Below are 13,748 nucleotides of genomic sequence, written 5' to 3'. Positions count from 1 at the left end.
GTCATTCTTTGTCTAGCTTCGAGGGAACGCGATCGACCGAACAGGGATTGCAATAGGCTTACATTAGTTTGTCTTAAATTGATTTTTACAAAATTAACAATTGCTTAATTTCATTCAAGTTTAAAAATTATCTCGAAAATTCGTTGAGTGTCTTTTTTGGTAATAAAATTTTAAGAAGGAATTAAAAAAGAGCAAAATGTTATTTTGTTATAATTGTTATTATTGTTATTTTGTTATAATTTTAAATAATGTAGAGGACATAATTAAAAAATAATTGTTCTTTGAAATACAGAAATGGGACGTACTTGTTTTTATGAGAGCAAAAGCCCTGATCTTCTGGCAAACTTTTAATTTTCTTGAATAGTTGTGGGCAAAAGAAAAATTGATGATGCTTCTATAGCCCGAGTGCAGTTGCTCGATTTACGTTTTGACATTCTCGACCGATTTTTGTTAAGCTTCGAGTTTTTTTACCTAAAAAAAAAATTTTTCGTCCGCTTCGACCAAGTTCAGATGTCTCAAATTCATCAACCAAAGTTTGCTTTGTTTCAAATTTCTTGAAATTCTCGACATTTTATAATTATATTTATTCGACCTCGCATAGATATGTTTCAATTTTCTTGATAGAAAAAAGGTAAGTTCGACTGTCTCGAGTTTCCCGACAGAAAAAAATTCCAACATTTATTCGACTCAGCTCAGATATGTTTCAATTCGACTTTAAAAAGAGCCAATTTCGGAAAGATTTTGCATACTTTTTTAGACAGAATTAGCAACTGAGCATTTTCTGAAGCCTAGAAAAAGTGCATGCTATTTTCGCCAAAATTTCGGACAGATTGAACCAATCATATTGCTCTTTTTGACAACTTCTGACTGTCCGAAATATTTGCTTTTTTATTCTAATTATACAGTGCTGATTTAAATTAACCGGACAAAACGCGTTAAACTTGAAATTTAAAACCCGTTTTTCTCAAATTGGGTTGAGTTTAGGTGAAAACTTATGAATACAAAACTTGCTTAAAATTTTAGCAGAAGTAATATGGTGTAATTTGTTTTGCAAATTTCGGGCCCAAAATTCTACCCCAAAAATGGATCATTTTGGCTTTTCTTAGTTAATCAAAAATTACGCCGAAAAAACCCAGTCGATCACAGACATAATTATATCAAAGGGAGCCTCTTACGTAGCCCAACAAACTTTATGAAAGGTATTTTCTCCAAAAAAAATTTGGAAATCGTTTAAAAATTGTTTTTAAATAAAAAGTTGGTATTTTATATAGTAAAAACGACCTTTTTTGTCTATCAAACAAAAATAAATTAACTTATACAACATTTTGGAGATTATACCTTTTTAAAGTTTGTTGGGCTACGTAAGAGGCTCCCTTTGATATAATTATGTCTGTGATCGACCAGGTATTTTTGGCGTAATTTTTGATTAACTAAGAAAAGCCAAAATGACCCATTTTTGGGGTAAAATTTTGGGCCCGAATTTTGCAAAACAAATTACACCATATTAATTCTGCTTAAATTTTAGGCAAGTTTTGTCTTCATAAGTTTTCACCTAAACTCAACCCAATTTGAGAAAAACGGGTCAAGTTTAAATTTCAGGGTTAAATTTCAAGTTTAACGCGTTTTGTCCGGTTAATTTAAATCAGCACTGTATACAGTGCTGATTTAAATTAACCGGACAAAACGCGTAAAACTTGAAATTTAAAACGCGTTTTTCTCAAATTGGGATGATTTTAGGTGAAAACTTGTGAAGACAAAACTTGCTTAGAATTTTAGCAGAATTAATATGGTGTAATTTGTTTTGCGGAATTCGGGTCCGAAATTTTACCCCAAAAATGGGTCATTTTGGCTTTTCTTAGTTAATCAAAAATTACGCCAAAAATACCCAGTCGATCACAGACATAATTATTTCAAAGTGAGCCCCTTGCGTAGCTCAACAAACTTTAAGAAGGGTATTTTCTCCAAAAAAAATGCAAATTGTTTAAAAATTGTTTTTAAATAAAAAGTTGGTATTTTATATAGTAAAAATGACCTTTTTTGTCTATCAAACAAAAATAAATTAACTTATACAATTTTTTGGAGATTATACCCTTCTTAAAGTTTGTTGAGCTACGCAAGGGGCTTACTTTGATATAATTATGTCTGTAATCGACTGGGTATTTTTGGCGTAATTTTTGATTAACTAAGAAAAACCAAAATGACCCATTTTTGGGGTACAATTTTGGACCCGATTTTTGCAAAACAAGTTACACCATATTAATTCTGCTAAAATTTTAAGCAAGTTTTGTCTTCATGAGTTTTCTCCTAAAATCAACCCAATTTGAGAAAAACGCGTTTTAAATTTCAAGTTTAACGCGTTTTGTCCGGTTAATTTAAATCAGCACTGTATCTATGCATAAATATATCAAGCATAAATATGGGCAAACCTAGAAAAGCAGGAGTGAGAGTGATTGCAGTGCCATTGACCTCCTCAACAATGAAACTATTCAGCTGGGCCTGATTCCGGGGGTCCGTTCCGAACGAGACCTTCACACCGAGGCCATCATCGTCCAGTTGGGCGGCAACTCCCACTGGCGGCCTGGGTGCTAAAATATAACGAACATTTTCCCTTTTCGTCCACTATCCATTACAACTCCCTCCTAAACATACACACACGCACAGGAGCGGATCTAGAATTTTTTCGAGGAGAGAGAGCAAATTTCAAATTTTTTTAGGTCAACCAAAGCTCTCCAGCATTCCCAGGACATTATATAGGCCTATTTGGCGACAAAATTTTCTGCGCCGCATGCAAATTTATAAAGAAACCTCAGGTCAAAATGCCATTTTTGGGCACTTTTCGGAAAATTCAGCTGCCTAAAAATTAGTATATAATGGCGCCAAAGGCGCCTTTAGGAAACTTTTACGGTCGGTTGGCCATAAATGGATTTCTTAATAAGTACCAACCCCTGCCCCCACCACTCAATCCGCCCCTGCACGCTCAGCTGCACTTTAAGCGAGCTTAAGAAACAGAATCGGCTCTAGCAATTCTCAAGATATAGGTTGGACCTTTTAAATGAATGACCTTTTAGGTCGATTAAACTGATTTTTTTTTAAATGTGAGCCGCAAGTGAACTTTTGAAGAAAAAAGCAAGCCAAAAACATTTTTTTTCAAGGCTTTGGGCGGCAATTCTTTGGGTAATTAAGGGTCGAATGCTTGATGTGGTAATAATATACTTTTGTAGTCTGGGAGAGCTATAAAAACTATTTCAGTCGGGTTGAAAAAACTCAGGTTGAAAAGGAAAAGCAAAAAAAAAAGATTCGATGATGCATCTTTTAAACTCACGGATCACTTTACCTATTTCCCTCCCCTAGGGTAGCTAGTACAGAAATGCCAGTCATCCAAAAAAATAATGCATTGGTTAAACATATTGAAACTCTGTACCTATTAACGAATCTCCCCCTCTCGCAAAAGAAGGGGGAATAGTCAAAGATATCAAACATTTTTTGGTTTTTTCAGGTGATCTGACAATACGTGATCTGATAACTTCACAGGCCACGAAAAAAAAAGAACAAAAAGCTTGTTTTGCGTGGCGCCCGCATGCTGGAGGGGCCGATTATCGGAAATTTTCTTTCAGTTATTTCCAGCCAATCAGAATTGAGTATTCACAAATGTCAAAAAAATTGCGAAAATTTTGAGAATAGCAAAAATTCAGGCCATTAAAAGGATGTTGACTATTTTGAAAACACGGAGATACATGCATTTTCAAATATTCAAAAAAATTAAAATGAATTTTTATATACAAAAAAATATCTGCACAAATTTCACTGCAAAATTTTGCTAAGCTGCTATGATTCAATTTCTGTTAATATTGACTTAGGTTTTTTGCAAAAAATATTCAGCTAATTGGAACGTTTAACGATTCTGGTTGGCTTATGGTTTTCCATCATTCGGTCCCTCCATGATAGGAATACACCCGTATAGTGTTTTTGCTCCTGAGGGTAGCGTCTTTGGGTTCATCCCTGTGCTCTTGCGCAGTTGTATGTTCAAACTTGACAGATGCATGTTCGGGCTTTGGAGATTTATGTTCAAACTTTGTAGTTTGAAATGCAGATTTTTTAGTATCACATTTAGGCTTTACAGACTTATGTTCAGACTTTGCAGACTTTATGCTCGGACTTTGCTAATTTATTTCAGACTTTGTAGACTTTATGATCAGACTTTGCAAATTTAGGTTCAGACTTTGCACACTTATGTTCAGTTTTTGCAGACTTACCTTGCAGGCTTTATGTTCAGACTTTGATAACTCATGTTCAGATTTTGCAAACTTATACTCAGTTTTTGCAGACGTATGTTCACACTTTGCAGACGTATTTTTAGAGTTTGCAGACGACGTATGTACAGACTTTGCAGACGTATGTTAGACTTTGCAGACTTATGTTCAGTTTTTGCAGACGTATGTTCATACTTTGCAGACGTATGTTCAGACTTTGCAGTCGTATGTTCAGACTTTATAGACGTATTTTCAGACTTTGCAGACTTTATGTTCAGACTTTGCTGATTTATTTAAGACTTTGCAAACTTGATGATCAGGATTCGCAGAATGAGGTTCAGACTTTGCAAACTTATGTTTGGTATTTGCAGATTTACTTTGCAGGCTTTATATTCAGGTTTGCAAAATTATACTCAGTTTTTGCAGACGTATGTTCACACTTTGCAGACGTATTTTTAGAGTTTGCAGACGACGTATGTACAGACTTTGCAGACGTATGTTCCGACTTTGATAACTTATGTTCAGAATTTGCAGACTCATATTCAGTTTTTGCAGACGTATATTCACACTTTGCAGACGTATGTTCAGACTTTGCAGACGTATATTAGACTTTGCAGACTTATGTTCAGACATTGCACACTTTATGTTCAGACTTTGCGGATTTATTTCAGACATTTTAGATTTTTTTATCAGACTTTGCAGAATGACGCTCAAACTTTGCACATGTTCAGTCATTGCAGGCTTACTTTGCAGGCTTTAAGATCAGATTTTGCAGACTAATTTTCAATTTTTGCAGATGTATGTTCACACTTTGCAGACGTATTTTTTAGATTTTGCAGACGTATGTTCACACTTTGCAGACGTATATAAGACTTTGCAGACTTATGTTCAGTTTTTGCAGACGTATGTTTATACATTGCAGACGTATGTTCAGATTTTGAGGTCGTATGTTCAGACTTTGCAGACGTATTTTCAGACTTTGCAGAAAATCGGGGTACTTCATTAACTAATGAAAGCTACCAGGATATGTTTTTTGATATGGATTGCCATAAAGTAGTTTGGAGCTAGCTTTGTTTCTGCAATATCCTTAACGAGCGGCACATGTGCTTGCTCGGGTGATATATAAACCAGCCAAATAATCACCCGGGTTAATCTCCAAACTCGGAAAATGCTTATCATACAATTTATTACATCAAGTGTAAGGAGAAAATGCTTGTCATACAATTTTCATACCTTTTTGAAAAACAATAGACTTATATTCAATTTTGGCAGACGTATGTTCACAATTTGCAGACGTATTTTTTGACTTTGCAGACGTATGTTCAGACTTTGCAGACGTATATTAGACTTTGCAGACTTATGTTCAGACATTGCACACTTTATGTTCAGACTTTGCGGATTTATTTCAGACTTTGTAGACTTTTTGATCAGACTTTGCAGAATGGCGTTCAAACTTTGCACATGTTCAGTCATTGCAGGCTTACTTTGTAGGCTTTATGATCAGATTTCGCAGACTTATTTTCAGTTTTTGCAGACGTATGTTCACACTTTGCACACGTATTTTTAGATTTTGCAGAGGTATTTTCATACTTTGCAGACGTATATAAGACTTTGCAGACTTATGTTCAGTTTTTGCAGACGTATGTTCATACTTTGCAGACGTATTTTCAGACTTTGTAGATTTTATGATCAGAATTTGCAGAATGAGGTTCAGATTTTGCAAACTTATGTTCAGTCGTTGCAGATTTACTATGCAAGCTTTATGTTCAGACTTTGATAACTTATGTTCAGATTTTGCAGACTTATACTCAGTTTTTGCACACGTATGTCCTCATTTTGCAGACGTATTTTTAGATTTTGCAGACGTATGTTCATACTTTGCTGACGCTTATAAGACTTTGCAGACTTATGTTCAGTTTTTGCAGACGTATGTTCAGACTTTGCAGACGTATTTTTTGACTTTGCAGACGTATGTTCAGACTTTGCAGACGTATATTAGACTATGCAGACTTATGTTCAGACATTGCACAATTTATGTTCAGACTTTGCGGATTTATTTCAGATATTCTAGACTTTTTTATCAGACTTTGCAGAATGACGCTCAAACTTTGCACATGTTCAGTCATTGCAGGCTTACTTTGCAGGCTTTAAGATCAGATTTTGCAGACTATTTTTCAATTTTTGCAGATGTATGTTTACACTTTGCAGACGTATTTTTAGATTTTGCAGACGTATGTTCACACTTTGCAGACGTATATAAGACTTTGCAGACTTAATTTCAGTTTTTGCAGACGTATGTTCATACATTGCAGACGTATGTTCAGATTTTGAGGTCGTATGTTCAGACTTTGCTGACGTATTTTCAGACTTTGCAGAAAATCGGGGAACTTCATTAACTAATGAAAGCTACCAGGATATGTTTTTTGATATGGATTGCCATAAAGGTAGTTTGGAGCTAGCTTTGTTTCTGCAATATCCTTAACGAGCGGCACATGTGCTTGCTCGGGTGATATATAAACCAGCCAAATAATCACCCGGGTTAATCTCCAAACTCGGAAAATGCTTATCATACAATTCATTACATCAAGTGTAAGGAGAAAATGCTTGTCATACACTTTTCATACATTTTTGAAAAAGAATAGACTTATATTCAGTTTTTGCAGACGTATGTTCACACTTTGCAGACGTATTTTTTGACTTTGCAGACGTATGTTCAGACTTTGCAGACGTATATTAGACTTTGCAGACTTATGTTCAGACATTGCACGATTTATGTTCAGACTTTGCGGATTTATTTCAGACTTTGTAGACTTTTTGATCAGATTTTGCAGAATGACGTTCAAACTTTGCACATGTTAAGTCATTGCAGGCTTACTTTTTAGGCTTTATGATCAGATTTCCCAGACTTATTTTCAGTTTTTGTAGACGTATGTTCACACTTTGCACACGTATTTTTAGATTTTGCAGAGGTATGTTCATACTTTGCAGACGTATATAAGACTTTGCAGACTTATGTTCAGTTTTTGCAGACGTATGTTCATACTTTGCAGACGTATTTTCAGACTTTGTAGATTTTATGATCAGAATTTGCAGAATGAGGGTCAGACTTTGCAAACTTATGTTCAGTCTTTGCAGATTTACTGTGCAGGCTTTATGTTCAGACTTTGATAACTTATGTTCAGATTTTGCAGATTTATACTCAGTTTTTGCTCACGTATGTCCTCATTTTGCAGACGTATTTTTAGATTTTGCAGACGTATGTTCATACTTTGCTGACGCTTATAAGACTTTGCAGACTTATGTTCAGTTTTTGCAGACGTATGTTCACACTTTGCAGACGTATTTTTAGACATTGCAGACTTTATGTTCAGACTTTGCGAATTCGTTTCACACTTTGTAGATTTTATGCTCAGACTTTGCAGAATGACGTTCAGAGTTTGCACATAATCAGTCATTACAGGCTTACTTTCCAGGCTTCATGATCAGATTTTGTAGCCAAATGTTCAGATTTTGCAGACGTATGTTCAGACTTTGCAGACGTATGTTCAGACTTTGCAGACTTTATGTTCAGTCTTTGAAAACTTATCGTCAGACTTTGCAGACTTATGTTCAGATTTTGTAGAAATATTCTTAGACTTTGTTTGAAAACAACAAAATCTTAAGAATTTCAGGCCATCAACCAACAACTCTCCTCTAAAGTGTGGGCATTTGTGACGACTTAAGACTTCCCCAAGCATATTCGCAGGACCATCTTGCCATCTGATCAAAGAAAATCGGGGTACTTCATTATTTAATGAAAGCTACCAGGATATGTTTTTTGATATGGATTGCCATATAGGTAGTTTGGAGCTAGCTTTGTTTCTGCAATATCCCTAACGAGCGGCACTGTGCTTGCTCGGGTGATATATAAACCAGCCGAATAATCACCCGGGTTAATCTCCATACTCGGAAAATGCTTATCATACAATTCCATACAACAAAAATCATTGTCATACAATTCCGTACATCAAGTGTAAGGAGAAAATGCTTGTCATACAATTTTCATACATTTTTGAAAAGCAATAGAAACAAAATTAAACCGTTTCTGCGGTTTTCGAGAACAGTTGAACAGACTGATGACAAAAAAAAAGTCATTAAGTTTTTTTTGAAAAAATGGCTTACCATACAATTTTCACATACGACACAAAAAATTTTCCAAGTAATTTTGAAAATTTGCTCCAAAAAACTTTTTTGTTTTTTTTTCCAACGCAAATCGAATTTTGTACGCAAACAAACATTTTCCGAAAGAATTTTTTTGCATGCAAGATTTAATTTTTTGTGTGTATAACGTAGTCCTGAATACGATAATATTGGCTTTTTTTCTTTTCACTCAATTTTTTTAAAAAAAAACGCTGAAAACTCCTATTTCTTTTGTATGGCGTGTTATTGTATGCCTTGATTAATGTCTGATAATTTGAAAATTCACAAAGTTAAAATAATCATCACTGAAAAATTTTGACAAAAATTAAAAGTTTGTTATTTTTGTTATATCATTTGTGAATGACAGGTCGTTTTCTATGCATTGTAAATGCAAGACCGTCCAACCTTTGGTGCTTTGAGTAACCAAGGTCTTTGTCACTTGTGTTCGGTTGCTGTCACTTTTTGGTTTATGGAGAAAATACCTATCATACAATTTCCATTTATGGGAAATCGCTTATCATAGAGTTTTCATACAATTTTCAGTACGTATGGAATTGTATGAAATTGTATGAAAAGAAATTTGCCATTTATGACAATTGTATGGTAAGCATTTTTGGTCAACCCGGGCAACCCGCCAAAAATACGCATGCGTTAGTCTATTACTGACCGTTTCACAGCAATCTGTAAGCCATGATAGTCTAGTGGTGAGCGCGCCCCTTCTGTGATGCCATGGTTGGAGCCCCTTAGGGAAATATTTTTAAGAAACTACTGAAAAAGGCAATCAGGTTAAAAAAAATTGCCCGATTGCTGCCTCAGCATACGCCTACTGTTTCAAAACTACATGCGCGCGTTCTTGGTGTAGATCGCAAAGAAGGCAAAGAAGGCAAAGAAGGCAATCGAGATTAAACTTCGGTTAGACGAAGCCTGGTACAGATCTCTGGCTGATACTAGACTATGTGTCACTTTGGCAATACAATTTGAGACCTAGCACTTCTGAAGCCGTTTTTTTTCAGCTTGCGGCGATATCTTTTTTGAGACATTATTCAACTGAAGGAGAAATAATTGATAACGAAATTTCAAATGATGCAATCCACCACATTTTTTTAAGTTTAAAACTAATTTACAGTTTGTAGGTGTGTGTTGTCTATTTTTCATTAGGTAACTATTAACAGTAATAATAGTATTAGTGGTCACTTAGCAAAATTTCATCTACTTCATATATATATATATATATATATTTTTCGATTGAAGTTGTAATGTTGGGTAGGAAAAGAGCCACCATTAGACCTGCAGGCTCGTTTTCAAACAGGATTTTGACAGTATTTGACTCCCCTTACCTGTTCCCCATCCTAACCTCAGCAAAAGCGGGAAATTTTGGTACCTGATACAAGATACTCGTTTGTCCTATACCTCCACAAATCTTCAACTTGAACAATTTGCAGCAGTCTATGATTCATTTTGCTAGAAAGTAGTAGTTAGTAGTAGTACAAGGGGGGGTGGCAAAAATATTTTTGTCCCTGAATTACCGGTGCACATGGTTGCGTTGCCCTCTGAGATTGAGGCGTTGTTGAATAATTCGTAGAAGTAGAATTGTGCGGATTGTAGTGAGGCGGATGAGGTCGGAGCAAAGGCCAAGGAGCCGTTGTCAATTATGAATTCGTTCAGCACACCCACAAAAGCCAGAGTGCCGTTCCGCTCGATTGACATGAACCCATCGCTGGGCTGCACACCTGACACCTCGAACCCAATGCTGTCAAACGTAGTCATTGTAGTGTTATAAGTGAAGGTTGCTGAAACATGAGACAAAAGAAAGTTAGTCGTCTCAACATTGGATGTTTTCCTGTATTTTCACCTTCACTCTTTTTCTCAATGCTAAACCTCTTCTCTTTTTCTCAATGCTTTTCACCTAAACCTCATATTTAGCATCAAACTAATGATGCAACGAGTGGTTTTTGAAAAGGTAAATAAAATTGCCAAAAATATTTGGAAAAGCTTAATAAGTCAGTTTATGCATTTTAAAACAAGGATAACCGGTTACTGTGTAAGTAGCACAGAGTGTTCCGACCAGTCTTATAAAATTAAAACAAAATTATTTTTCCAATTAAGGTTGTTTTTTTTCGACTTGGTGTGATAACGGACAGTGAGCGAAAAAGTAGAGCTTAGACCTTTTCGTCAGTCATGTAAGATATGCAACTTGGAAAACAATTTTTGAAGACAAATAACAAGAAAAACAAAAACCAAATTCCAAATTTTTCCCCCAATTTTTGAAATTTTTGACTCCTAAGATAAAAATAAAAACTGCAAAAACTAACTTCATTAGAGTAAAATTAAATTTTCATGGCTTAAATTGAGCATAAATAAGCTAATTTAAGCCGGCTCACTTGCTCGAATTTAGACGAAAAATCAAAAAATTTGAACCGGTTTTTCTCAAAATTTTTGAAATTTTTGTGTCGTTCAAAGCTCGATTGAAAGGGCCTCAATATGATATATCAGTCAACGCAGTACTATAATTATTCGTTCTGGCTGATTTTTTGAAGAAAAACGAAAAAGAGTGCTCGCTTGCTTTAATCGATCGAAATAAAACAAAAAATCATAAATTCAAACCGGTTTTTTTCCAAAATGGAAGAACCTTTTGGAAATATTTTAGTGTAGTTCGAATTACAACTGAAAGTGCTTTTAAATGATATATCACTCGACCCGGTCCGATGATTACTTGTGGTAGCTGATTTTGCGTGGAAAACAAACAGAAGAAAAAATCTGAAACACACTCGAATACAAAGTTCGTCCCCATTTTCAATGATCGTAACAAAAAACAGTGAAAAAAGGACAGCAACAAAAGATGATAATTTGCAGCGGGGCATAAATGTAAAAATAAGCAAAAAAAGCCAGAAATGTGTAACTTTTCTAGGTCGATCATATTGATTTTCCGAGCTCTCCCAACACACACTCAGACACTATTTTGATAAACTTTTGCCAAATTTATTTAACTTTGTGAACAATTGTACCCGTTGCTGGGTAAATAAGAGAAAATTTTCCGATTTTATTCATGAAAAACTATTTAAGACGGTTCTTTTTTTTTCTAATTAGTGTCGTTTTTAGTGCGTGATGTGATTCGAGAACTATACAAACGCGTCAGCAATAGTAAATTAGGCAAAATTGATAAAAAGTTTCTTCAAAGAACAAAAAACAACAAAAAAAAGAAAAAAAAACATTTTTACTGTAAAATACCTTCTTATTTTTTTTAGACAAAAAAGTTTTTTTTTTTGTAAAAAAAATTTTTATTGCCAAAAAATCGAAGAATGAAACATCAAAAAGTCGTTTTCTTCATAATAAATCAAATCAAGCTTTGTGAGCCAAAAATTCTAAACAAACAAATTTCTTTATAATGAACGTTACTCGATCGCGTTACTCGCTTGAAACTAGACTGAATCTCCCTAAACAATAAATCCAAGTTTTCTTGTTTTGAATGTTTTGAAAAGTTGTTCGAGTAATAGGAGCAAATTGATTGCCTCGGTTTAAATTGAAAGGATTTATTTTCCCGCTTACGCTTTAATAAACACAGAATGTATTGCGCGTCAATTATTACAATTTGATTTGTAGTAGTGAAAGTAATACCAAATTCAAGAGATTTTAATACTGGAAAAACAATCATCAGTGAAATATATTTCAAAATCTCACTAAAAATTATCCCAAATAAAAAAAATATTCCACAATTTCGGAACGATAAGTATTATGCATGGTGCTGAAATTTTTGCAAAGGTTTCATTTTAGAATTTCAGTCCGGCTCGAACTTTTAAATGTGGCTGGCTTCAAAGGAAGGACAAAATTTTATGTACAACCAAACTACCAATATTTCACAACCAAAACTTTCTGTCCTTTTTCCCCTGCGCACGCCTCTGAATCTGATGCGCTGTCTTTTTAAACGATTGTTTGTTACTAACCTGCTGCCGCCGACACGAACGATGCTCGGGATCTACAACAGCAAGAAAAAAACAATAATGCTACAATAATTTTGTTATTCAGATATACAATCTAAATTCGAAATTCCAGATTCGAAGCTATTCGTACCAACACAGCGATCCAAACTTTCAAAAGTATTCAAGTATCAGCGTACAGCATCTAAACTTCTCAATTAGTTGTCAATATTTTGATTGCGAAAAAATTGTTTGATAGTGTCTTCAAAAATGGAACGTAAATTGATCGCTAAAACCACTTGAAAAGCTTGATACTGCCCGCTCAAATTTTGACGTTCATACTGACAATTTCCTTACAAATTTCTCTCTGATCCTGTTATTTTTCTACTATTTTCAACTTGAATGGATATATTGTAATTTCATTGCAAATGGGTGTTTATACAACAACTAAATAAACAAAATGTCTGGAAAAAATGACAAGCACTTTTGGATACCCTGATTATGAATTCATCTTGTAATATCTATATTTTTTGATTGAATGTTTACGCTAAATTCAAATTCAACAAAGCGACCTATTTTCAGGAAGCTGATAGGGATTATTTTGCAGCTAGTGAGAGAGAAACCTTCTTGAAAAAGTGCGGTTGGGGTATTGTTTTCTTAAGTGAGGAATATGGTGCAGGGGGGTATTGAGAAACAAGCGGAAATACCTGAAGAGTAGCAGCACCAGAACCACAGCCAACAGTCTTGTGAAGAGCGATGAAATGTCCGGACTCTTCTGGAACCCCATTTCTGCTGGACCTCCTTTTTAGCCCTTCTTTCAGAACCAAATTTTAATTACGGTTGTCACCTGTCGTTAATATTCGAAATCCAAAACACGTGCCCCGTATCTCGTTTGTTTTCTCCGCTGAACAACAATATTTGTTTTCATGAACCAAAAGTGTTTTCAATTTCTAGCAGCGCGTTTACGTAAGCATCTAGAAGCATCAAAAGAGATAAAAAAGATTTTTTACATGGCAGCTCGAATGTAATTTTGAATCTACTGTAAAATTGATAAAATTGATGCAACTCAAGTTAAGTTGGATGCGGCTCAATTATCTGTTCTAACCACTGTTACCATTTGTGAATTCATTAACTGCACATCGCCAAAAAAAGAACATGTTTCAGTTCGAGCGAAAAAATCAAAAAGATTATTTTTGAAAACAAAAATGAGATAATTGTGCATTGGACGAGAGTTTAAACTTTGGCAACGTATACGTTGAAAATTGATCAAAGTTCTGTACGTCATTAAAAATGGACTTATTAACAAGATACTTGTTAAAAAATAAAGAGGACAAAAAAGCTGAGTTATGCGATGCCACTAAATAATACAGAAAAAAAAAAATTACGCATGATGCTATCTTCTTAC

At 34.7% G+C, this 13,748-nt stretch overlaps 1 protein-coding gene across 1 annotated transcript in view; it reads right to left on the bottom strand.

The window, feature by feature from the left end:
* Positions 1-13,500, bottom strand: part of LOC134854893 (uncharacterized) — a gene marked incomplete in the record, with an annotated part of 161,968 nt that extends 148,468 nt beyond the window's left edge. The window contains 4 exon segments of the mRNA XM_063871253.1: positions 2,427-2,585; positions 9,956-10,219; positions 12,371-12,402; positions 13,051-13,500. Coding sequence (XP_063727323.1) covers positions 2,427-2,585; positions 9,956-10,219; positions 12,371-12,402; positions 13,051-13,130 — 535 coding nt within the window.
* Positions 13,501-13,748: the final 248 nt, after the last annotated feature.

Source organism: Symsagittifera roscoffensis, chromosome 9 (assembly GCF_963678635.1).
Source record: "Symsagittifera roscoffensis chromosome 9, txSymRosc1.1, whole genome shotgun sequence".
Classification (NCBI taxonomy): Eukaryota; Metazoa; Xenacoelomorpha; order Acoela; family Convolutidae; genus Symsagittifera; species Symsagittifera roscoffensis.
Note: the sequence above shows the minus strand (reverse complement) of the source record. Positions and strands in the feature narration are given on the sequence as shown.